The sequence below is a fragment of the Hypanus sabinus genome, chromosome 9, assembly GCF_030144855.1.
Source record: "Hypanus sabinus isolate sHypSab1 chromosome 9, sHypSab1.hap1, whole genome shotgun sequence".
Lineage (NCBI taxonomy): Eukaryota > Metazoa > Chordata > Chondrichthyes > Myliobatiformes > Dasyatidae > Hypanus > Hypanus sabinus.
The window spans coordinates 86,564,108-86,589,675 of NC_082714.1; the positions used below are offsets into that span (position 1 = coordinate 86,564,108).

Below are 25,568 nucleotides of genomic sequence, written 5' to 3' on the forward strand. Positions count from 1 at the left end.
GGTGGGGATGTGTGGGTCACTGTATAACACGGGTACAGTACTGGTGGGGATGTGTTGCTCACTGTATAACACTGGGGTACAGTACTGGTGGGGATGAGTTGCTCACTGTATAACACTGGAGTAGAGTACTGGTGGGGATGTGTGGGTCACTATATAACACGGGTACAGTACTGGTGGGGATGTGTGGGTCACTGTATAACACGGGTACAGTACTGGTGGGGATGTGTTGCTCACTGTATAACACTGGGGTACAGTACTGGTGGGGATGTGTTGCTCTCTGTATAACACTGGGGTACAGTGCTGGTGCGGATGTGTGGGTCACTGTATAACACTGGGGTACAGTACTGGTGGGGATGAGTTGCTCTCTGTATAACACTGCGGTACAGTACTGGTGCGGATGTGTTGGTCACTGTGTAACACTTGTACAGTACTGGTGGGGATGTGTTGGTCACTGTATAACACGGATACAGTACTGGTGGGGATGTGTGGGTCACTGTATAACATTGGGGTACAGTACTGGTGGGGATGTGTTGGTCACTGTATAACACGTGTACAGTACTGGTGGGGATGTGTTGGTCACTGTATAACACGGGTACAGTACTGTTGGGGATGTGTGGGTCTCTGCATAACACTGTACAGTACTGGTGGGGATGTGTTGCTCACTGTATAATACTAGGGATACAGTACTGGTGGGGATGTGTGGGTCACTGTATAACACTGGGGTACAGTAATGGTGGGGATGTGTGGGTCACTGTATAACATTGGGGTACAGTTCTGGCGCTTATGTGTGGGTCACTGTATAACACGGATACAGTACTAGTGGGGATGTGTTGGTCACTGTATAACACGGGTACAGTACTGGTGGGGATGTGTTGGTCACTGTATAACACTGGGGTACAGTACTGGTGGGGATGTGTTGGTCACTGTTTAACACTGGGGTACAGGACTGGTGGGGATGTGTGGGTCACTGTATAACACGGGTACAGTACTGGTGGGGATGTGTTGCTCACTGTATAACACTGGGGTACAGTACTGGTGGGGATGTGTTGCTCTCTGTATAACACTGGGGTACAGTGCTGGTGCGGATGTGTGGGTCACTGTATAACACTGGGGTACAGTACTGGTGGGGATGAGTTGCTCACTGTATAACACTGCGGTACAGTACTGGTGAGGCTGTGTGGGTCACTATATAACACGGGTACAGTACTGGTGGGGATGTGTGGGTCACTGTATAACATTGGGGTACAGTTCTGGTGCGGATGTGTGGGTCACTGTATAACACGGATACAGTACTGGTGGGGATGTGTGGGTCACTGTATAACATTGGGGTACAGTACTGGTGGGGATGTGTTGGTCACTGTACAACACGGGTACAGTACTGGTGGGGATGTGTTGGTCACTAACACACGGGTACAGTACTGTTGGGGATGTGTGGGTCTCTGCATAACACTGTACAGTACTGGTGGGGATGTGTTGCTCACTGTATAATACTAGGGATACAGTACTGGTGGGAATGTGTGGGTCACTGTATAACACTGGGGTACAGTAATGGTGGGGATGTGTGGGTCACTATATAACACGGGTACAGTACTGGTGGGGATGAGTTGCTCACTGTATAACATTGGAGTACAGTTCTGGCGCGGATGTGTGGGTCAGTGTATAACACGGATACAGTACTAGTGGGGATGTGTGGGTCACTGTATAACATTGGGGTACAGTACTGGTGGGGATGTGTTGGTAACAGTATAACACTGGGGTACAGTACTGGTGGGGATGTGTTGGTCACTGTATAACACTGGGGTACAGTACTGGTGGGGATGTGTTGGTCACTGTATAACATTGGGGTACAGTACTGGTGGGGATGTGTTGGTCACTGTATAACACTGGGGTACAGTACTGGTGGGGATGTGTTGGTCACTGTATAACACTGGGGTACAGTACTGGTGGGGATGTGTTGGTCACTGTATAACACGGGTACAGTACTGGTGGGGATGTGTTGCTCACTGTATAACACTGGGGTACAGTACTGGTGGGGATGTGTTGGTCACTGTTTAACACTGGGGTACAGTACTGGTGGGGATGTGTTGGTCACTGTATAACACTGGGGTACAGTACTGGTGGGGATGTGTTTGTCACTGTATAACACGGATACAGTACTGGTGGGGATGTGTGGGTCACTGTATAACATTGGGGTACAGTACTGGTGGGGATGTGTTGGTCACTGTATAACACGGGTACAGTACTGGTGGGGATGTGTTGGTCACTGTATAACATTGGGGTACAGTACTGGTGGGGATGTGTGGGTCACTGTATAACATTGGGGTACAGTTCTGGCGTGGATGTGTGGGTCACTGTATAACACGGATACAGTACTAGTGGGGATGTGTTGGTCACTGTATAACACGGGTACAGTACTGGTGGGGATGTGTTGGTCACTGTATAACCCTGGGCTACAGTACTAGTGGGGATGTGTTGGTCACTGCTTAACACTGGGGTACAGGACTGGTGGGGATGTGTGGGTCACTGTATAACACGGGTACAGTACTGGTGGGGATGTGTTGCTCACTGTATAACACTGGGGTACAGTACTGGTGGGGATGTGTTGCTCTCTGTATAACACTGGGGTACAGTACTGGTGGGGATGTGTTGCTCTCTGTACAACACTGGGTTACAGTGCTGGTGCGGATGTGTGGGTCACTGTATAACATTGGGGTACAGTTCTGGTGCGGATGTGTGGGTCACTGTATAACACGGATACAGTACTGGTGGGGATGTGTGGGTCACTGTATAACATTGGGGTACAGTACTGGTGGGGATGTGTTGGTCACTGTACAACACGGGTACAGTACTGGTGGGGATATGTTGGTCACTGTATAACACGGGTACAGTACTGTTGGGGATGTGTGGGTCTCTGCATAACACTGTACAGTACTGGTGGGGATGTGTTGCTCACTGTATAATACTAGGGATACAGTGCTGGTGGGAATGTGCGGGTCACTGTATAACACTGGGGTACAGTAATGGTGAGGATGTGTGGGTCACTATATAACACGGGTACAGTACTGGTGGGGATGAGTTGCTCACTGTATAACACTGGAGTACAGTACTGGTGGGGATGTGTGGGTCACTATATAACACGGGTACAGTACTGGTGGGGATGTGTGGGTCACTGTATAACACGGATACAGTACTGGTGGTGATGTGTTGGTCACTGTATAACACTGGGGTACAGTACTGGTGGGGATGTGTTGGTCACTGTATAACACTGGGGTACAGTACTGGTGCGGATGTGTGGGTCACTGTATAACACTGGGGTACAGTACTGGTGGGGATGTGTGGGTCACTATATAACATGGGTACAGTACTGGTGGGGATGTGTGGGTCACTGTATAACATTGTGGTACAGTTCTGGTGCGGATGTGTGGGTCACTGTATAACACGGATACAGTACTGGTGGGGATGTGTGGGTCACTGTATAACACTGGGGTACAGTACTGGTGGGGATGTGTTGCTCACTGTATAACACTGGGGTACAGTACTGGTGCGGATGTGTGGGTCACTGTATAACACTGGGGTACAGTACTGGTGGGGATGTGTAGGTCACTACATAACACGGGTACAGTACTGGTGGGGATGTGTGGGTCACTGTATAACATTGGGGTACAGTTCTGGTGCGGATGTGTTGGTCACTGTTTAACACGGGTACAGTACTGTTGGGGATGTGTGGGTCTCTGCATAACACTGTACAGTACTGGTGGGGATGTGTTGCTCACTGTATAATACTAGGGATACAGTACTGGTGGGGATGTGTGGGTCACTGTATAACATTGGGGTACAGTACTGGTGGGGATGTGTTGGTCACTGTATAACACGTGTACAGTACTGGTGGGGATGTGTTGGTCACTGTATAACACGGATACAGTACTGGTGGGGATGTGTGGGTCACTGTATAACACGGATACAGTACTGGTGGGGATGTGTGGGTCACTGTATAACATTGGGGTACAGTACTGGTGCGGATGTGTTGGTCACTGTATAACACTGGGGTACAGTACTGGTGGGGATGTGTTGGTCACTGTATAACACGGGTACAGTACTGTTGGGGATGTGTGGGTCTCTGCATAACACTGGGGTACAGTACTGGTGGGGATGTGTTGCTCACTGTATAATACTAGGGATACAGTACGTGGGGATGTGTGGGTCACTATATAACACGGGTACAGTACTGGTGGGGATGAGTTGCTCACTGTATAACACTGGGGTACAGTACTGGTGGGGATGTGTGGGTCACTATATAACACGGGTACAGTACTGGTGGGGATGTGTGTGTCACTGTATAACATTGGGGTACAGTTCTGGTGCGGATGTGTGGGTCACTGTATAACACGGATACAGTACTGGTGGGGATGTGTGGGTCACTGTATAACATTGGGGAACAGTACTGGTGGGGATGTGTTGCTCACTGTATAATACTAGGGATACAGTACTGGTGGGGATGTGTGGGTCTCTGCATAACACTGTACAGTACTGGGGGGGATGTGTTGCTCACTGTATAATACTAGGGATACAGTACTGGTGGGGATGTGTGGGTCACTGTATAACACTGGGGTACAGTAATGGTGGGGATGTGCTGGTCACTATAACACTGGGGTACAGTACTGGTGGGGATGAGTTGCTCACTGTATAACACTGGGGTACAGTACTGGTGGGGCTGTGTGGGTCACTATATAACACGGGTACAGTACTGGTGGGGATGTGTGGGTCACTGTATAACACGGATACAGTACTGGTGGGGATGTGTGGGTCACTGTATAACATTGGGGTACAGTACTGGTGGGGATGTGTTGGTCACTGTATAACACGTGTACAGTGCTGGTGGGGATGTGTTGGTCACTGTATAACACGGGTACAGTACTGTTGGGGATGTGTGGGTCTCTGCATAACACTGTACAGTACTGGTGGGGATGTGTTGCTCACTGTATAATACTAGGGATACAGTACTGGTGGGGATGTGTGGGTCACTGTATAACACTGGGGTACAGTAATGGTGGGGATGTGTGGGTCACTGTATAACATTGGGGTACAGTTCTGGCGCGAATGTGTGGGTCACTGTATTACACGGATACAGTACTAGTGGGGATGTGTGGGTCACTGTATAACACTGGGGTACAGTACTGGTGGGGATGTGTTGGTCACTGTTTAACACTGGGGTACAGTACTGGTGGGGATGTGTTGGTCACTGTATAACACGGGTACAGTACTGGTGGGGATGTGTTTGTCACTGTATAACACTGGAGTACAGTACTGGTGGGGATGTGTTGGTCACTGTATAACACTGGGGTACAGGACTGGTGGGGATGTGTGGGTCACTGTATAACACGGGTACAGTACTGGTGGGGATGTGTTGGTCACTGTATAACACTGGGGTACAGTACTGGTGGGGATGTGTTAGTCACTGTTTAACACTGGGGTACAGTACTGGTGGGGATGTGTTGGTCACTGTATAACACTGGGGTACAGTGCTGGTGCGAATGTGTGGGTCACTGTATAACACTGGGGTACAGTACTGGTGGGGATGAGTTGCTCACTGTATAACACTGGGGTACAGTACTGGTGGGGCTGTGTGGGTCACTATATAACGGGTACAGTACTGGTGGGGATGTGTGGGTCACTGTATAACATTGGGGTACAGTTCTGGTGCGGATGTGTGGGTCACTGTATAACACGGATACAGTACTGGTGGGGATGTGGGTCACTGTATAACATTGGGGTACAGTACTGGTGGGGATGTGTTGGTCACTTTATAACACGGGTACAGTACTGGTGGGGATGTGTTGGTCACTGTATAACATTGGGGTACAGTACTGGTGGGGATGTGTTGGTAACTGTATAACACTGGGGTACAATACCAGTGGGTGGGGGTTTGTGGTCTGTTCCTATATGTATAATACTTGGGTACATTAGTGGTGGGGATGTGTGGGTCACTGTATAACATTGGGGTGCAGTTCTGGTGCGGATGTGTGGGTCACTGTATAACACGGATACAGTACTAGTGGGGATGTGTGGGTCACTGTATAATACTGGGGTACAGTACTGGTGGGGATGTGTTGGTCACTGTATAACACTGGGGTACAGTACTGGTGTGGATGTGTTGGTCACTGTATAACACTGGGGTACAGTAATGGTGGGGATGTGTTGGTCACTGTATAACACTGGGGTACAGTACTGGTGGGGATGTGTTGGTCACTGTATAACACTGGGGTACAGGACTGGTGGGGATGTGTGGGTCACTGTATAACACTGGGGTACAGGACTGGTTGGGATGTGTGGGTCACTGTATAACATTGGTACAGTACTGGTGGGGATGTGTTGGTCACTGTATAACGCTGGGGTACAGTTCTGGTGGGGATGTGTTGGTCACAGTATAACGCTGGGGTACAGGACTGGTGGGGATGTGTGGGTCACTGTATAACACTGGGGTACAATACCAGTGGGTGGGGGTTTGTGGTCTGTTCCTATATGTATAATACTTGGGTACATTAGTGGTGGGGATGGTTCTGTTGTAGTATAACACCGGGGTACAGTATCGGTGATTGTATGAGAACGGAGCGCGTTGCGTAATAACACAGAAGGGATCATTCAAGATATCGTGAAGCAGATTGCTCCAAGATCAGAGACAGTGGGTCTCTGGGGCATCTGCCTTGCCTGCCACAGTTCACTGATTTTTGCCTTTGGTTCAGTGTCACTTCACTGTCCTTTCCACGCAGCTCCATCATTTCTCCCTGTTCAAGTCCCACGGTGTTTAGAATGTTGCAAAATAAGCATACATCCACTGCCATTCCAGGATATGTTGGAAGTCACACTTTGTTAAGCCATTAAAATGTATTCCCTCACATTGCATTGGATTAATTTTCAGCGTACGTTCTTGAGCTGTTGACCCAACTGCCCACTAGGCAGGTATGTGCATTTGGTGGAGTTGGAGGGTGGGGTGAGTGGGAAATGAATGTGGGTGGTCAAAAGCTCTTTGTGGCATCTCCCTTGCATGGAGAGGGTGGTCCTTGTCCACAGACGTTTCTCTGTGCGTTTTCGATGTCTAATCTTACTATTTTCTGTTTCTGGTCTAGAAACTGGAGAGATGTTTGAATGTCATATCCCCGATGATCAATGGCGTGTCGGAGAGAGAGGCAAACGACGCACTAAATGCTCATGTAAGTGGACAGCAGAATTTCTACTGAGCTCTGACCTGTTGTATTTTTTAAAAAAACTTGCTCTGAATATCTTTGAACTTTACTTCCCACTCACCTTAAATGCATCTCCATTGGTATTAAACATTTCAACCCTGGGACCCCTCGCGGATACCAAAGAACGCGGTTGCTCAAGTCCCTTATTTAACCTGTCTCAGTGAGGTGGATTTCAGGACCCAGCGGAACCCCGGACCTTATTTAACCAGTCTCAGTGTGGTGGTCTTTAGGACCTGGTGGAGCTCTGAATCCGCAATGTTTCTGTTCACGAAAATAATTACGATCACGATTGAAAATAAAGTGGAAATAATAAAGCTATCGGAAAGAGCTGAAACACCATCGGTCATTGGAAAAGCTTTGGTCAACGATCGGAACAATTTTAAAGGATAATGTGAGAAAGGCCCTGCCCGAGGAAAGCTACAATTATTACTCAGCAACGCAGTGGTTTAATTATTGAAATACATACGTTCCTTCAGTGTTTTATATGCATAGAAAGGTAAAATATATAATATATACTAAGACAAACGTACTGACTGACGCAAAATAATACTGGATGTACCTGTCCAACTTAGTAAGAGAACTTCCGATTTTTTTCGATCTTGATCCACGATAACCTACACACATCCTCCCATATACTTTAAATCATCTCTACATTACTTACAATGCCTATGTAAATGCTATGTAAATAGTTGTTATATTGCACTGTTTAGGGAATAATGACAAGAAAAGAAAGTCTGTACATGCTCCAACAACAAGTGCTGGAAGAGCACTTCTGGGTTTTCTCGATTCGTGGTTGGTTGAATTCGAGCATGCGCAACTCGCGGATAAGGAGGGCCGACTGTATAGCCATTTTCAGGGAGTAATGAACTTAGACCTGAGGATCCCTTTGCTCATCAAATCTGTTAAGAATCTTGCTAGTAACAGTGTACTGTCATTGGACATTCGACCATCCAAGGAGCAACTCTTTACATTTTACAACTCTATTTACCATTTCTGCATCCATGATCTAGAACCCTCTGTATCCTTTGCCATGCTCCTAAACTATCCACAACACCACCAATCTTCATATCATCTGCAAACCATCTTCACCTCAGCCCTTTTTGTGGGTCTTTTGTCTTGGAGCTGTGGTTCTTCCGTCTGAAATACAATCCGGAGGGTGGGGCCAAGGCTGCTAGTTTGTTGGGGGGTGGGTTGGGGCTCAAATGCTTGGTTCCCTTGCTGTCCTGCTCACCTAGAATCCTCGCTGCCTCTTTGATCAATGCATTCTAACTGGTTGCTTCACTGTCTGGTGTGGAGGGGCCACTGCACGGGATCGGAAGAGGTGCAGAAAACTGCAGACTCAGCCTGATCCTTCATGGGCCCCTGGGCTCCCCCGCATTGAGGACACCTTCAAAAGGCAACGCCTTAAAAAAGCAGCATCCATCATTAAGGACCCTCACTCATTACTACCATTGAGGAGGTACAGAAGCTACCTTCACCAATATATTTTGTGACAGTTTTGAAATATTGTTTTAAGTTGGTCAGAGGGAGTCTCTACTTAACAAAACCATGCTTAAAATTAATTCCTGTATTTTTAATTGGTCAGAATTATTTTCCAGTAATATCCGCACCATTGAATTTCTGCTTTGTGCTGCAGATCCTTTTAGTCGTGATTGTCAACACAGTAACGCAGCCTTGAAACCTGCGGTACATTCCTACACAAAGACCTGGTGAATGTCCTTTCACAAATCGTTGAAGGTGGCAGGACAAGTTGAAGAAATAAAAGCTATTTGAAAATTCTTGGCTATAAAAATGAGCACAGAGAATGTAAAGGAATAAAATTATGCTAAATGCTTCTGAAGCAGCAAACAAGGTACCTTGTCTGATGGTACATCTTAGCAGGTGGTGTATGGGTTGGCACAATGGGCAAGGTCATATGAAGAAACGAGGTATGGGTAGGCCATTCAGAGAATTCCAAGATTGCTCGATGTTACGGCAGCATAGCAGTTATCATGACTCCGTTGGAGTTCAATTCTGGGTGCCATCTGTAAGAACTTTGTAAGTTCACCCCATGACCATGTGGGTTACCTCCAGGTGTTCTGATTTCCTCCCACGTTCCAAGGATTAGTAGGTTAAATGGTCATTGTAAATCTTCCTGTGATTAAGCTAGTGTTACTTAGGTGAGCTGCTGGACGGAGTGCTTCGTCAAGCCGGAAGGGCCTGCTCCTTGCTGTGTCTCAACAATAACAAGCCTGAAGACACACGCTCAACATTTGAGCAACAGCTTCATCCCCTCCGCGGTCAGATTTCTGGACAGACAATGAAAATAGAGCTTGCTACATTTCCTCCTTTCAGCACTATTTAATATTTATAATCTTAATATATATTTATTGTCATAGTCATATATTTTATGTATGGCAGTAATAAACCTGATTCTGAATGCAGTTCCCTTTTGCTTTGAGCACTGTTGCTGAACTCTTTCCTCCCCGACAGGTGTGCAAAGGAGCGCAGCAGCACGAGGAAGTGTGTTTGGGTCTTTTAACGATGATTCTGGTGGAGCCTTTGCAAGCACAAAGAGTGAGTTACTTCAAGTTTCTTTTGTATTCACCTTAATAAAAGCCCTGGCTTGCAATTAAAACTTCCAGGTACAATTTGCAGAGTTTATTGATTGAAATGTTGGCTGGAATCGGTATTTACTCAATGGGCCGAGTGGCCTAATTCTGCCCCTTTGTCTTATTGTCACTTTGACTATGAGCTTCAAAATATTGAATGAGATTGCAGGGACCCCTGAAGGTTGCCAAAAAAGAGCAAGGACAGTCATGATGGGCGAATAGCCACCTGGGTGGAAAGGTTAATTCTTTGGGGTTCCACAGTAGTGTAGCGATTAGTGCAATGCTATTACAGTTTGTGGAGTAGAGTTCAATTCCAAAACAGTCTGTAAGAAGTTTATACGGCCTCTCCGTGAATGCGTGGGTTTCCTCCATGTGCTCTGGTCTCCTCCCACAATCCAAAGACCAACGGGTTAGTAGGTTAATTAGTCATTGTAAATTGTCCTGTGATTAGGTTAAGTTTAAATAGGTGGGTTGCTAGGAGGTGCAGCTTGTTGGGCTAGAAGGGTCTGTTCCACATGTTATCTCTGAATAAAACAGAAATGAATAATATGTTCTGGTTTGATTCCATCTGCTATAACACGTTTACACCTGGGTAGCACGAGTCAGCAAGAGATATCTCAGCCTTTGAGAGGAGAGAAACTAAGAACTAATTTCCACAATGATCTCAGGTTAAATTACTTTGCAAGGTTGCACAGAGAATTATATGAATACAGAAGATAAGCAGTGAAATGATTGAGAGATGAGTAGTGGTTGTACCAGACCCTAAACACAGAAGAGATACGAGAGACTGCGGTTGCTAGGAATCTGGAGCAACGCACACAAAAGGCTGAAGGAGCTCAGTGGGTCAGGCAGCGTCTATGGAAGGGAATAAATAGTCCACATCCGTCGGTCCTGTAGCATTTTGAGCATTGCTCCTGATCAAACCACATGAACACGGTATCAGATTTCTGAATGAGCCGTGGGCACCACCTTGTTATTTCTTTGCTGCTTCTTAAACCCATCACCCCCACTGGGTCTGTAGGCTGCTGACAGCAGCTCACCAGAGTCTTGTGTTGTAGACCAGTCCTTCAAGTTGTCCCAAGGTGTAGCCCATCTTTGAAGATCCTTCCTCTCCAGGAAAGAGATCTTTGGAGCTTCCTATAGCTCTGAATTTGTACGGGATGGTTGCTAGCCCCATGTCCACTCCTCCTCTCTTGGCTGCTAGGCTCAGGGACCATCCCTGGCTGAGTTACCATTTGATCATGATCATGCCTAACCCTCCTCCTCTTGCTGCCAAGCTTGGGACTATACACTGCCAATTTCCCCATGTTACTCTGGGCTCGGGACCATCCTTGGCCAAGTTCCTTGTGTTACTCCAGGCTTGGGACCATCCCTGGCCGAGTTTTCCAAGTTACTGAGGGCTCAGAATAGTCTACGGCGGAGATAACCTCTGTTACCCCGGGCTCGGGGCCGTCCATGGCCGAGATCCCTCCGTTACCCCGGGCTCAGGGCTGTCCATGACCGAGATCCCTCGGTTACCCCGGGCTTGGGGCTGTCGATGGCTGAGATCCCTCCGTTACCCTGGGCTTGGGGCCATCCATGGCCAAGATCCCTCCGTTACCCTGGGCTCAGGGCTGTCCCCCGCTGAGATTCCTCTGTTACCCCAGGCTCGCGGCTGTCCACATGACTAGTTCCCTATGCTTCTCCAAACTTGGGACCGTCCATGGTAGGGTTTTATTCCTTTGCACTATTCATTCTTTTTTTAAAAAAATTATTGATTTTGATCCTGCTGCCACAAAACAACAAATTTCACATCGTTCAGTGTTAATAAATCTAATTATGATCTCAGTTTTGGGTATGCAGTGTAGATTCATCATTTTGATAACTGATCCACGGGCATTAAGGCATTTTATTGAAACTAAACTAGAGTATTATTCTCTGATGCACCACACATGAAGCTGCAGAAACTCAGCAGGTCAAGCAGAATAAGAGTTAGAACATTTGACCTGTTGAGTCTGCTCCGCAGTTCCATCATGACTGATTTATTATCCCTCTCAATGCCATTCTCCAGCCATCTCCCCAAAACCTATGATGCCACAACTAATCAAGAAACTGTAAACTTCCTATTTAAATATACCCACAACCATCTGTGCCAATGAATTCTACAGACCCACCCTCTGGCTAAATAAATTTGTTATAAAAGGTCGTCTATGTATTCTGAGTCTATGCCCTCTGGCCATGGACTGTCTCATTATTGGAAACATCCTCTCCACATCCACTCTATCCAGGCCTTTCAGTACTTGATAGGTTTCAATGAGGTCTCCCCTCATTCTTCTAAACCCAATCTATGGAGGGAAATGAATAGTTGATGTTCTCAGCCAATCCAAGTGAAAAGTCTCAAACTGAAATGTTGACTGTCCATCTCCCTCCACAGCTGCTGCCTGACCCATTGAGTTCCTCAAGTTTTTTTTGCATAGTTCTCCAGATTCCAGCATCTGCAGTTTCTTGTGTGGATATTATTCCCTGAGATTTAGCAGGTTAAGAGATGATTTCGTTTACGTTTTCAGGACAACCTAGAGAATTGTTTCTGCTGCAAATAACCAGAAAATGCTAAGACCAGTCAGCAAATCAGGCACTATTTCAGGTTAATCATGACTAACACAAGTACGTTCTGACTAAAAGTCGTCAGGCCGAGCCATTAGCTCTTCTGTTACATGGGTGTTGCTTGACTGCTGGAATATTTCCAAATCCCTGGTATTTTACCTTTGTATATTTTCTTTAGAACTGGCTCAAGGACAATGTATACAAATTTGTTTTATCAGGAGCGAATTTGCAGATAGGTCAACGGTCAGGCAGTGTTGAGGAATCAGAGTCTTGGACAGATTAGGAGAAAGGGGAAGTTGGAATACAGTGAAAGGAAGTTTATAGTCATGCACTTTGGTAGAATAAAGGAATGAAGGCATAGATTATTTTCTAAATGGAGAGAGAATTCTGAAATCAGAGAGGTAAAGGGACTTGGGAGTCCTTGTGCAGGATTCCCTAAAGGCTATCTTGCAGGTTGAGTTGGTAGTAAGGAAGGCAGTTTCAATATTAGCATTCATTTCCAGAGGACTAGACTATAGAAGCAAAGAGGTAATGTTGAGAAATACTGAGGCTTTGGTCAGACCACATTTTGACTGTTGTGAGCCTGTCTAAGAAAGGATTGCTGGTGTTGGAGAGGGTCCAGGGGAGGATTGTGAGAATGACCTCAGGAGTGAAAGGTTTAATGTACGAGGAGAGTTTGATGGCTCTGTATTTGCTGGCATTTAGAAGAATGAAGAGGAATCTCATTATAACCTATCAATTATTGAAAGACCTAGATAGAGTGGACTTGGAGGATGCTTCCAATAGTGGAGGAGTCTAGGACCAGAGGGCACAGCCTCAGGATAGAGGGATATCCCTTCAGAACAAAGATGAAGAAGCTGGTGAATCTATTGAATTCGTTGCCACAGACACTGTGGAGGCCAAGTCATTGGGTATATATAAAGTAGAGGTTGATAGGTCCTTGATTAGTCAGGGCGTCAAAGGTTACAGGAGAAGGGGGTTGAGAGGGATAATAAATCAGCCATGATCAAATGGTAAGGAAGAATAGATAGTCTGAATAGCCTATTTTGGCTCCTATGTATGGACAACATTTCAATATGTCGAGGGTGATGGAATATGTAACTTTCTGCAAATGACCATTGGTAAGGGGTTAATTGTTAATTAATTTATAGTCTCTGTTATATTGTGGTTAACCAGGCTCTTAAGGTTATGAGGAAAATGACAGGTTGGTGTAAACCATGGATCATTAAATGTTTTATTAAAAGTTGGAATCTACTTGAAGGGCTACATGTCCTCATTCTGTTTCTGCAAGTGAGTCAGTTTTTATGAACAAAGTTTATTGGCCTAACAATGTTCCATCCAGTTTTTTTTTGTTATTAACAATTCACACTTGTATTGTATTCGGTTCTGTTTACTTCATTATAAGAAAGATGTGGAAGCTTTAGGGAAGGTGCAGAGGAGACTTACCAGGATGCTACCTGGATTAGAGAGTATGTCTTATGAAAATAGGTTGAGAGAGTTAGGGCTTTTCTCTTTGGAACGAAGCGGGATGAGAGGTGACTTATGTGATGTCCACACTAGACCGGATAAATCCGTAACCGAAGCTTTTTCTCTTCGTTTTGTCCCTCTGTCCACACTAAAATGATGTTTTCCTCTCCCTGAAAATGGAGCTTTTCTAAAATGCTCTCCAGAGCGTGTAAATCTGAAAATGCCGGCTGGGCGGTGTAGAATGCACAGGGTAACCGGAGTTTTTTGAAAACGCTGTCATGACGTGCCGGATCAGTTGGTGGCGGCACCGCGGCATTTCATTGTTTTCTTAAACTAAGAGGAGGAAACGGAAATAGTATACCGTTTCTTCTTCGCTTGTTTTCTGTAGCGTGTGTGCCCAGTAGGAGGAGATTCACCCAAGTACCCGTTTTAATGTGGATGGAGGTATTTTCAGAAACGCCTGGTGTGGACACCTATTGTTTTTTCGCGACACTGGCGTTTTCAAAATTCACCGGCTCAGTGTGGATGTAGCCTTAATGGGGGTGTATAAGGTACTAAGAGGCATAGGTACTTATTTTCCCAGGGCAGAAGAGGCTAATATAAGGGGGCATAATTTTAAGGTGATTGGAGGAAAGTATAAGGAGAATGTCAGAGATAGGTTTTTGTACACAGTGTGTGGTGGGTGTGTGCAACACCCAACCAGGGAGTGGGGGGGAAGTAGCAAATTAGGGGTATTTAAGAGACTCTTTGATAGACACATTGATGAAAGAAAAGGGGGCTATGTGAGGTAAGCTAGATTAATTTTAGAGTAGGTTAAAAGGTTAGCAGAACATTGTGGACCAAAGGGCCTGTACTGTGCTGTACTGTTCTTGTTAACTGTGGGTGCAGGTGTGGGCATAATTTTTGTAATCTCAGAGGCTGTTTTAATTTTAAAATATGCTGGACCCTAGAGAGGTTGTTGCCATGGGAAATGTAAAGAGCATGGTTACTAATTATGTGGCTGTCTTCATCTTGAATGTAGCAGTGGGCTCTAATGTGTTAATGTTTAATTTGAGTTAACATGGGCACACATGCGTGTGTAGCAGAATGCTGTGCCAGGGACATTGGGTATCTATAACAGGATTAAAATGTGACCCAACAGAAAACTAAAACTATAGTTTATGGATTTTAAAGGAGTAGGGGAGGGAGAAGAAGAGTTTTGTTTTCCATTTGAGTTGCAAGGGCTTGGAATTCACTGCCAGAAAAGGCTGAGCGATCCCAGAAGTGCCCTTCAAAACGACGTACTCGATTCTTCTGGTTCTTATTGAACTGGCAAATCATAAGCCATAGAGAAGAATTGGGGTGTATGACCCATTGAATATGCTCTCTAATCCATCATGGCTGATTTATTTCCCCTTTTATTCTGTTTTCTCCCCATAACCTTTGACTCCCCTACAATTCAAGAAACTATCAACCCCTGCTTTAAATATCTAATGACTTGTCTCCATAGCCAACTGTGGCAATGAATTTCACAGATTCCCCGCTTTCTGGCTGATGAGTTTTCTTCATCTGCGTTCTAAATTGATAAACTTGTGTTGTGTGTCCTCTGCTCCTAGACTTTCCCAATACTGGAAACATCCTCTCCATGTCTACTCTATCTATGCCTTTCAGTATTCAGTAAGATTCAATGAGATCCTCCCCCTCAATTTTTCTAAATTCTAGCAAATACAGGCCCAGAGGCATCATACACTCCATATGGTCTATACAGGGATCAAACCCACGACCAAGGCTTTGTTAGTACCACGGTCTAACCAACTAAGTTAACTGACCACATCCTAGATTACAAACTAGACTAGAGTTCTGGCAATGCAAGTTCACCTTCTACAAATGCAGCTGGAGGAATGCAAGTGTGGTCGGTGTGTGAGTCTTGCCCATCAATGACTTCCAAGAACCCTCTGAGGTGGTTGAGCAAGCACTGAGCCCAAGAGGGAGCTGCTGAAATGCTTCTTCACTCTGGGCATCCACACCCCATAAATAATTAAGTGAAGGAATTTGGAGTTACAAGAGACTGTAGATGCTGGTATCTAGATCAATAAGCAAAGTTCATAGCTCCTTGAAAGTGACCACACAGGTCAATAGGGTCGTTAAGAAGGCTTATGGAATGTTTGCTTTTATTAGTTGAAACATTACGGTCAAAAGTCAAGAGGCTATGTTGCAATTTTATAAAACTCTGGCTAGGCCACATCTGGAGTATTACATCCAGTTCTGGTTACCCCTCTGTAGGAATGATGTTGAGGCTTTGAAAAGGGTGCAGAAAAGTACCAGGATACTGCCTGGTTTGGAGGGCATGTATTACCATGAGAGGCTGGATAAACTTGGGTTGTTTTCTCTGGAGTGGTGGAGACTAAGGAAAGATCTGATAGAGGTTTATAGGATTGTGAGAGGTGTAGGTAGAGTAGACAGGGAATGTGTTTCCCAGGGTAGAAATGTCTAATATCAGAGGGCATACTTTGGAGGTGAGAGGGGGTAGGGTCAAGTTTTTTTTTACTCAGAGTGGTGGATGCCTGGAATGTCTGCTATGGTGGTAGAGGCAAGCACATTAAAGGGCACGTGATGGGCACGTACATGTGATGGCACGTACACGTGATGGCACGTACACGTGATGGCACGTACACGTGATGGGCACGTGAATGTGAGGAAGATGAAGGGATATGGATGCAACACACACAAAATGCTGAAGGAACTCAACAGGCTAGGCAGTATCTGTAGAAAAACATACAGTTGACATATCGGACCCAGACCCTACAGCAGGACTTGAATTTCCAACGTCTGTAGATTTTCTCTTGTTTCTGAAGGGATATGGACCTTGTGTAGGTAGGAGCTGGTGTTTTTGATTTGGTTTTTGGCTGGTTTGGCCCAACATTGTGGGCCAAAGGGCCTGTTCCTGTGCTGTACTGTTCGATGTTTATGCTGGAGGGACTCGGTAAGGAAGCATCTTTGGAGGGAAATGGACAGTGAATGTTTCAGGTCAGGAGTCTTCATCGGGACTGAAGAGTCTTGAACAAAAATGTGACTGTTGGACATTCAGATGCATAGATGAAAAATGAGCTTTATTTGTCACATGTAAGTCGAAACATACAGTGAAATGTGCTGTTTGCGTCAACAATCAACACAGTCTGAGGATGTGCCGGGGGCAGTTCAAGGGTTGCCAGGCCCGTGTGCCAACATGGTATGCTGCCAACTTACTAATTTATAATTAACACTTTCGTCTTTGGAATGTGGGAGGAAAGACAGATGCTCAAAGGGAGAACGTACAAGCACCGACTGGCCTTCTGTTCTGATCCAGTTGGATTCTGCCTGCCATACTTGGTGTGGTTCTGACCATTAGAAACAGGTGATTCATTTGCCGTGGTTTAAGGAATTCAGTGATGCTGTCAGGTTGCACAAGACTAGGCTTATGTTGTCTGAAATTGTGGTATCTAAAGATTCCATATACTGTAGTAACTATGGAAGTTACTGGGTGCATTTAAAATGAAGGTGATTCTTGATTAGTCAGGGTGTCAAAGTTTATGGAGAGAATGCAGAAATGGTGTTGAGTGCACTAATAAATCTGCCATAGTGGAATAGCAGAGTAGACTCGATGGGCTGAATAGCCTAATTCTGCTCCCATGTCTTATGGTCTTTGAGTATAATTGGGTGCTGTGGGCTCGTTGGGCCGGAAGGACCTGACACCGTGCTGTATCTCTCTCTAAATAAATAAGCAGGGACCGTGAGTCCAAAGCAGTTTCATGTAATGTACAGTGCTGCATAAATGCATCTTTTAAAGTAATTTTTCCTGTTTTTAATGTTATATTACAGTGTTACCGGGATCTGACGCTGGTGAGCAGAGACGGCATGAACCTAATTTTAATCAAAATTAACCAGCTCCTCATGGAAAAGTATCTGAAGCTTCAGGACACTGTCAGGGCACAGGTGAGTCCTGTTGTCATAGCCAAGGCCTGCTCGGCTTCAGCACACTCCGCCCTGAGTCTTGGGGATGGGGGGAGGGCGGTTTAAAGGTCTGCATGTCCAGTTTGAGACTCGAGGCGAAGAAACTCCTGATTGATGGAGAGCTGCTCCGTTTTGAGAGGGGGGGCAAGGGAGTGCTGTCTGGGGGTGTCATGCCTATGTGGGTTGCAGTGTGGTGCTGAAACAGTGCTCCTGTTTCAGTGGGCATGGACAATACTGAGGAAGTGCTGCTGGTTTAGTAGGTAAGGGTAGTGCTGTGCTCATTGGCAGAGGGGAGGGTGACGTTGAGGGAGTGGCGCCGCTAGGTCAGTGTCAGTATTGTAATAGGTCCTTTTGGCCGAACAAGCTTGCGCTGCGTAATTACACAGTGTGACCGATTAGCCTACTAATCTGTACATCTTTGGAATGTGAGATGAAACCCTCACCATCACAGGGAGAATGTACAAAATTTTTACAGATGGCAAAACGATTGGGAGACTTGTAGGGTTAAAGGTTTTTGCGCAGTGTGTTGTCCCATGGCTCTGCAGCCCAATACACGTCCACGAATCGTTAACACTTTTGGGTTTGTGGACTGGCACCAAGTTGCGCAGCACTGAAGCCCAGAAGCAGGCCCTTTGGCCCATCTGTAGACTGCCTTCTCCATTTGACCTGCAATTGGACTGTAGCCTTCGATACCCCTCCCATCCGTATACTTGTCCAAACCTCTCTTAAATGTTGCAGTGGGAACACATTGTAAGAGTAACTGTGACTGGAGATAAGCATATAAGAGTGCCTCATTCCCCATCGCATTTTATCTCTGGGTGGGTCAACAGCAACTGAACTACCAGTAAGGGAGGAAAATGTACAGATTCAGAACTGCCTGTGATCATATTTCCCACAATCAGGATCAGGTTTGTTATCACTGACAGTGTAACGAGCAGAACAGTGAAATGCATAGAATAGACCATGAATTATAATAAGAACTAAGAAAAAAATACATATAGAGCCTTCACCAGAGGTGCTGCACCTCTCTGGACACCCCACATACCCCTCTGGTCCCCACCGGCACTCAGCTCTCACTTTTGGCTCCAAGTAGCTGTTTGCACGTGACGGCGGCCACACCCAGTACACCTCTTTGACAGGCGGACTAAACGAGATGTGGGTAGCTGACAGGCCTCATACCCCGAGGAGATAGGGACATGCCTGTCCTTGCCTAAGAAGTCAGATCCAGCAGACTGGGCGGGATGAGAGCTAAAGAGAGATCCAACATCTAGGAAGGTGGTACTGAAGAGCGGGGGGGCATGACAAAGTACAGAAGACGACGTGGTCATCCATTGCAACCATTTTGTGATGTTAGTTCGTCTGAGGTCGAGAGAGTGGAACTGCCCCAGTGCAATGGCTTTTCCACTTTAAAAGCTCCCCCCCACAGGTTTCCTGTCATCGCTGGGTACGATGGACAACCAGCTCCATGTAATACAAAGTATTACAAAGAAGACAGCACTAATACTGGGGTAGTGTTCATCCTGTAGGTTCATGGGAGGAGATTCTGAAGAGAGAATATAGGGACTTAGGTAGAAAGCTGAATCTGAATCAGAATCTGACTTAATATTCACAAAATGTTGGAGGAACTCAGCTGGCCAGGCAGCATCTGTGGAAAAAAGCAGAGTCGATGCTTCCAGCTGAACCCCTTCGGCAGGACTCTGTTGTTCAGATTTAAAATTGCTGGCATATGTCATGGAATTTGTAGATTTGCGGCAGCAGTACATTGCAATACATAATAATAAAAACTATGAATTACAATAAATAGATAAATTTTAAAGATATGCACGTACACACGCTCGTGTGCGCGCACACAGTTGCAAGAGAAAGTTTGTGGACCCTTTGCAATTACCTGGTTTTCTGCATTAATTACTCAGAAAATGTGGGCTAATGTTCACTTAGGTCACAATAATAAAGAAACATTATTTGACTAAACTAACAACACACAAACTATTGTAGTTTTCATGTCTTTATTGAACACATTATTTAATCAATCATAGTTCAGGCTGAAAAAAATATGTGAACCTTTGTATTTAATAACTGGTGGAATCTCCTTCAGCAGCAATAACCTCTAGCAAACGTTAATTGTAGCTGCTGATCAGACTTGCACAACAATGAGGAGTTTTAGACTATTCCTTCATACAAAACTGTTTCAGTTCATCAGTATTTCTGGGATACCTTGTATGACCAGGCCTCTTCAGGTCACGTCACAATTTCTCAATTGGGTTACTGTCTGGACTCTGACTTAACCACTCCAAAACATGGAACTTTCTTCTTTTTTAAACCATTCTGTTGTTGATTTACTCTTGTGTTTCAGACCATTGTCTGTTGCATCATCCAACTTCTATTAAGCTTCAGGTGACAGACAGCTACCTTGACATTCTGCTGTAAAATGTCTTGATACAATTTTGAATTTATTGTTCCCTCAACGATTCAAGTTGTTCAGGCCCCGAGGCAGCAATCCATGATTCTCCGTCCACCATGCTTGACAGTTGTATGATGTTTTGGTGTTGGTGTGTGGTGTCCTCTTTCCTTCAAACATTGTGTGCATTTTTGCCAAAAGCTTCGACTTTTATCTGATCTGTCCACCAGAACATTGTCCCAGAAGCGTTGAGGAACATTCAGGTAGTCTTTTGCAAACTTGACACATGCAGCAATGTTTGAGAGCAGTGGTTTCCTCTATTATGTCCTTCCATGAACACCATTCTTGTTCAGTGTTTTTCTTATAGTGGACACATGAACAGAGACTTTAGCAAGTTCTAGAGATTTCTGCAGGCCTGTTGCTGTTACCTTTGGGTTCTTTTTCATCTCCTTCACTCATTGCACATTGCACTCTTGGGTGTGATCTTTGCAGAATACCCACTCCTAAGACGACTAGTAACAGTACTGCATTTCCTCCATTTGGAGACAAATTCTCTTACTGTGGACTGATATTCTGGAGCAAACTGACGTTCTACTGGAGGGACTCAGCCCCTCAGGCAGCGTCTGTGTAGGCAAAGCGATGGTTGAAGCTGGGGTCTGAGATCCTGCATCAGTACAGTGTGAAGGGGCGATCACTCATGTCACAAAGTGTACTTGATATCTGGTGGAGAAAAGGTACCATCTTCTCTCTCACTGAGCTGTATGTATATTTATTGGTACTTTAGGCAGAGGGGACTGAGGGGGCCAGGGTCTGGCAATTCTCAAAGACGGAAACAGGGAGGTTGGTTTGTGAGACTTTGCAGCTAATGTCCATGTCATGTTTCTGTTCATGTTCTCTCCCAAAGCTGAGCAATACATGGATTTATCTGTTCCACTCAGTATTTAATTTGCTATTTTATTTTTCTGTGTCAAACCTGTGCTGGCCCTGACCTGGGGGATTGTGATTGGACAGCATTAGAGGGAGCTTCACTCTGCACCTAACTTGAAATGTCACTGACCTGCGGTTTGTTATGGAAGAGTTTTAAAGTGAGCTTTGGAGACCACAGATGCTGTAATCTGGAGCAACAAACTTCAGGTCTCAGCGACTGCAGTCTCCAGAGATTCCCTTTACACTCTTCCACAGCAAATGGTCTGCTGGCGGACCTCTGTGAGCTGAGACCAGAGCTGCCAACCGGTCTGTTTTGTTAGGAGTTTGTCATTGATAATGGGTGAATGGTCACAATGTATCTCAAAGGATTAAACTTAGATTACCTGAGTTATAGGGAAAGGTTTAACAGATTGAAGCTGGCTTCACTGATCACCTGCCAGCTCGTAACCCCCTTTCCTTCCCCACCTTATTCTGCCTTCTTCCCTCTTCCTTTCCATTCCTGATGAAGGGTTTTGGCCTGAAATATCGACTGTTGATGGCTCTCCCTGGATGCTGCCTGACCTGCCAAGTTCCTCCAGCATTTTGTGTGTGTTGCTCTGGATATCCAGCATCTGCAGAATTTCTTGTTTTGAATAGGTTATTAGGACTTTTTTCCCTGTAGCGTAGGAGATTGAGGGGTTCATTTGATGGGGGTATACAAAGTTATGATGAGTATAGATAGACTAGTAACTACTAACTGAGATTCGGTATAGAACAGTCCCTCCAGCCCTTCAAGCCTGCTGCCCAGATTTAATCCCAGCATAATCACACCACAATTTACAATGACAAATTAACCTACTAATCAGTACGTCTTTGGACTACTGGAAGAAACTGCAGCACCTGGAGGAAACCTGCACAGTCACAGGGATAATGTACAAACTCCTTACAGGCAGTGGTAGGAATTGAACCCAGGTCGCAGGTATTGTAAAGCGCTGTGCTAATCACTGTGCTACCATGCCACACCAGGAGGTCATGGTTAAGGGTGAAAGGTGAAATATTTAAGGAGTACTTATTCACTCAGAATGGTGTGAATGTGGAACGAGCTGCCAGTGGAAGTGGTGGATGTGGATTTGATTGCAACATTTGAAAGAAATTTATGTAAGAAAATGGATGGGTAGGAGGGTGTGGGTCGATGGGACTAGGCAGCATTGACTAGATGGACTGGAGGGCTTTTTTCTGTTCAACTCATTGTTTAACACATTTGTACTGGGTCCCAGTAGAACTGTGAATGCAACCGATGCTATGCCATACCTGTTCATTAAAGGGATTATGATGACTTGGTGACCCCGTGTGTTCTTTGTCCTCAGCTGGTGTGGTTGGTGCGAGAGATAGTGAAGAACGCAGTCCTGGGTGCAGATGGTGTGTGTATGACACTCATGAAGCAGATAGCTGGTGAGTATTTGTTCACTTCTCCCGGGTTGGAGGCAAGTGTGTTGGTGTAGTTAGGATCTCACCGACTCTTCTTTCTCTTGATACATCCAGTAACAGGAAGGCAACGCCAAAGTGTACTCATCCTGTGTGGGTGGCAAGGAGCATTCCTTTTTAAACTCTCTCCCACTCATCTTCCCAGCTCGACTCCCATTGGCTCTGTGCTGGTCCCCTGTCCGCCTGTTGATCCAGCCACATTCCTCCTCAGCCAGTGTCCCACTATGGTGCTGATCTGTTGAAGCCCCTGTCTTCAGTTGCCCATCTGTGGACTTGGCTCCTGTGGGTCAGAAGCTCCCAACCTTTTATTACTTTTGGGTGGCTATTCCACATGTTGGGGTGGCATGGTGTAGCAGTTAGCATAACTCTACAGCGCCAGTAATTATCAATTGGGATTCAATTCCTCCCACTGCCTAGAAGGAGTGACTGCATGGGTTTCCTCCATGTGTCCTAGTCACTCACACATTCAAAAAATGTGTGGGTCAGTGTTAGTAAATTGTGGGCAGATCATGATGACACATTCTCGGACTGTTTTGGTCATTGACATAATGGCTCATTTCACTGTGTGCTTTGATGTTTATGTGACAAATAAAGCTAATTTCTCTTTGAATTGCTCTTTCTTTCTTTCTTTCTTTCTGACTCGGCACCTTTGGAACAGAAGCTCTCACCTCTTGCTTGATCACTTTGAGGAAATTATTCACTATTAGCCTCCATCTCCCGAAACGTCCAGCTTACAGGAACTCCTCTTTTCATTCCCCACTCCTGGTCTCATTCCCTTTCACTGTACCCCTGAGGTAGCTTCTCACACTCTCTCTGACAAGCTACTCTTGTAGGCATCTGAAGTAAAGAATGAAGATAATACTAGTTTTATTTGTCTCATGTACATCAAAGCACACACATCAAATTAAATCAGCAAGGATTGTGCCTGGATATGTTGCTACACCCCTGGCATCAACATAGCATGCCTACAACTGGCTAACCCCAACACTTAGGTCTTTGGGAAGTGAGAGGAAATTGGAGCAGCAAGAGAAAGCCCACACGTTCCTGGGGAGAATGTACAAACTCATTATAGACCGTGGTGGGAATTAAACACTGTTGCTGTTAAGCATTATACTAACTGCCACCCTACTGTGCCACTCTAACCTTTACCCCACCAATTCTACATTCTCTCATTCCGCCCAACATCAGCACATTCTGTCCAAGACTCTGAACCTTGCCTTTGTTGACCTCTATCATAGTTGGTCCGAATGAAGACTTGGTGCAGTTTGTATTTCAGATTGGTTTATAATTAATAGGCTTCTATTTGAAAACCAAGTTCTCAAGATCACGTTGACGGCAGCTTCCTTGCCTCCTATGAGTGAGGAACAGTTTTGTTGCCTGTGAGCTCAGTTTGAGATGAGCTGCATAGTTTATAGAAAAATAGTGATGTTAAAAAAAATGCTTGCGTACAAGAGGACTGAGCAATCTAATCAATATAGTAATTGTTTTGCGATTGATTAATCAGCGATAGTGGTGAAACGTAGAGGTTTTGGTGCAATCTGGGTGTGGGGGTGACAGAAGATCATTCAAGGGGAAAAATTAGAGGGGTGGAAGAATGAAAAGATCTTTGGTCGGTATGAGCGAGTTGGGCAGAAGGGCTTGTTTATATGCTGTTCTACTCAAGTAATGCTTTGTCTGAAAGGGCATAAAAACAGATTTAACGAAAAGGAAGTGAATGTGTCCTACCTGTAGGAGTGGGACAGGGGAGATGTTTGGAAGTTGCTGAATTATATGGGTGCCATGGCTTTAGAATTGGCTTAAAATGAGTCTGGGTTCTCTCATGCTCAAAAGCAGAATAGCAGAGCATTGATTTCTTTAACTTCTGGTAATTTCTCCCCACCTTTCCTCTTTCCCTATTCTGACTCCCTTCTTACCCCTTCTCCGCCTCACCTGCTTATCACCTCCCTCTAGTTGCCCTCTTCCTTCCATTTCTCCCATGGTCTGCTCTCCTTTCCTATCAGATTCCTTCTTCAGCCCTTTATCTCCCAGCTTCACTTCATCCCTCCTACCCCATCCACCCACCTTCCCCCTCACATGGCTTCACTTATCATCTGCCAGCTTGTATTCCTTCCCCACCCCCCCCCCCACCCCGCACACCTTCTTATTCTGGCTTTCTCCCCCCTTTCCTTTCCAGTCCTGGTGAAGGGACTCTTCCTGAAATGTCGACTTGTTTATTCCCCTCCATAGATGTCGACTGATCTGCTGAGTTCCACTGGCATGTTGTGTGTGTGTGTGTTTGTGTGTGTGTTACTATGGCTGAAATTTGTTATTTTTTTTCTCTGCAGGAGGGGATGTGACCCCAAAAAACATTTGGCTAGCAGAAAGTGTCCTCGATATCCTGGTGGAGCAAAGGTATAATTTTCTCTCACGCCGAGCCATTCTTCTAAGCTGTTTTTCTTTTGTTGGTATTACTACCTTACCTTTAGCAGAAAACTTTGACAATTCCAAGGGTGGGGAACATGGAGGGTGATTATATGAGGCTTTGTAGTCAACTTCCTTGTCATATTTCAGCTCAAGGTGACGAAAGTTATCTACTCTCTCCCAAAAACCCCAAACTGTGCAATACGTGGATTTATCTTACTTGCTATTTTTCTATGTCAAACCTGTGCTGTTCCTGTCCTGGAGGAATGTGATGGGACAGCATTAGAGAGACCTTCACTCTGCATCTAACTTGCAATTTCACTCTTCCATAGCAAACTGTGGTTTGTTATGGAAGAGTGTTAGAGAGAGCTTTGGAAACTGCAGATGCTGGAGTCTGTGGCAGCAAACTGTTTGTTAGAGCAATCAGTGAGTTGAGAAGCTTCTGTTTGGGGAGAAGGAATTGTTGATGTATTCGTTTGAAATGCTGATTCTGGACCTTAGGGGTTTGACCTCAAAGCACCAATTCTT

General features: G+C 45.4%; 1 protein-coding gene across 5 annotated transcripts in view; it reads left to right on the forward strand.

Moving 5' to 3' along the window:
* The window catches only part of ints3 (integrator complex subunit 3), a 169,234-nt gene that overhangs the window by 23,399 nt on the left and 120,267 nt on the right, over window positions 1-25,568 (forward strand). For all 5 annotated transcript variants that reach the window (XM_059980055.1, XM_059980054.1, XM_059980050.1 and 2 more), the window contains exons 2-6: window positions 7,125-7,208; window positions 9,714-9,797; window positions 17,720-17,833; window positions 22,523-22,607; window positions 24,965-25,031. In XM_059980055.1, coding sequence (XP_059836038.1) covers window positions 7,125-7,208; window positions 9,714-9,797; window positions 17,720-17,833; window positions 22,523-22,607; window positions 24,965-25,031 — 434 coding nt within the window. The remainder of the gene's footprint in view (window positions 1-7,124; window positions 7,209-9,713; window positions 9,798-17,719; window positions 17,834-22,522; window positions 22,608-24,964; window positions 25,032-25,568) is intronic.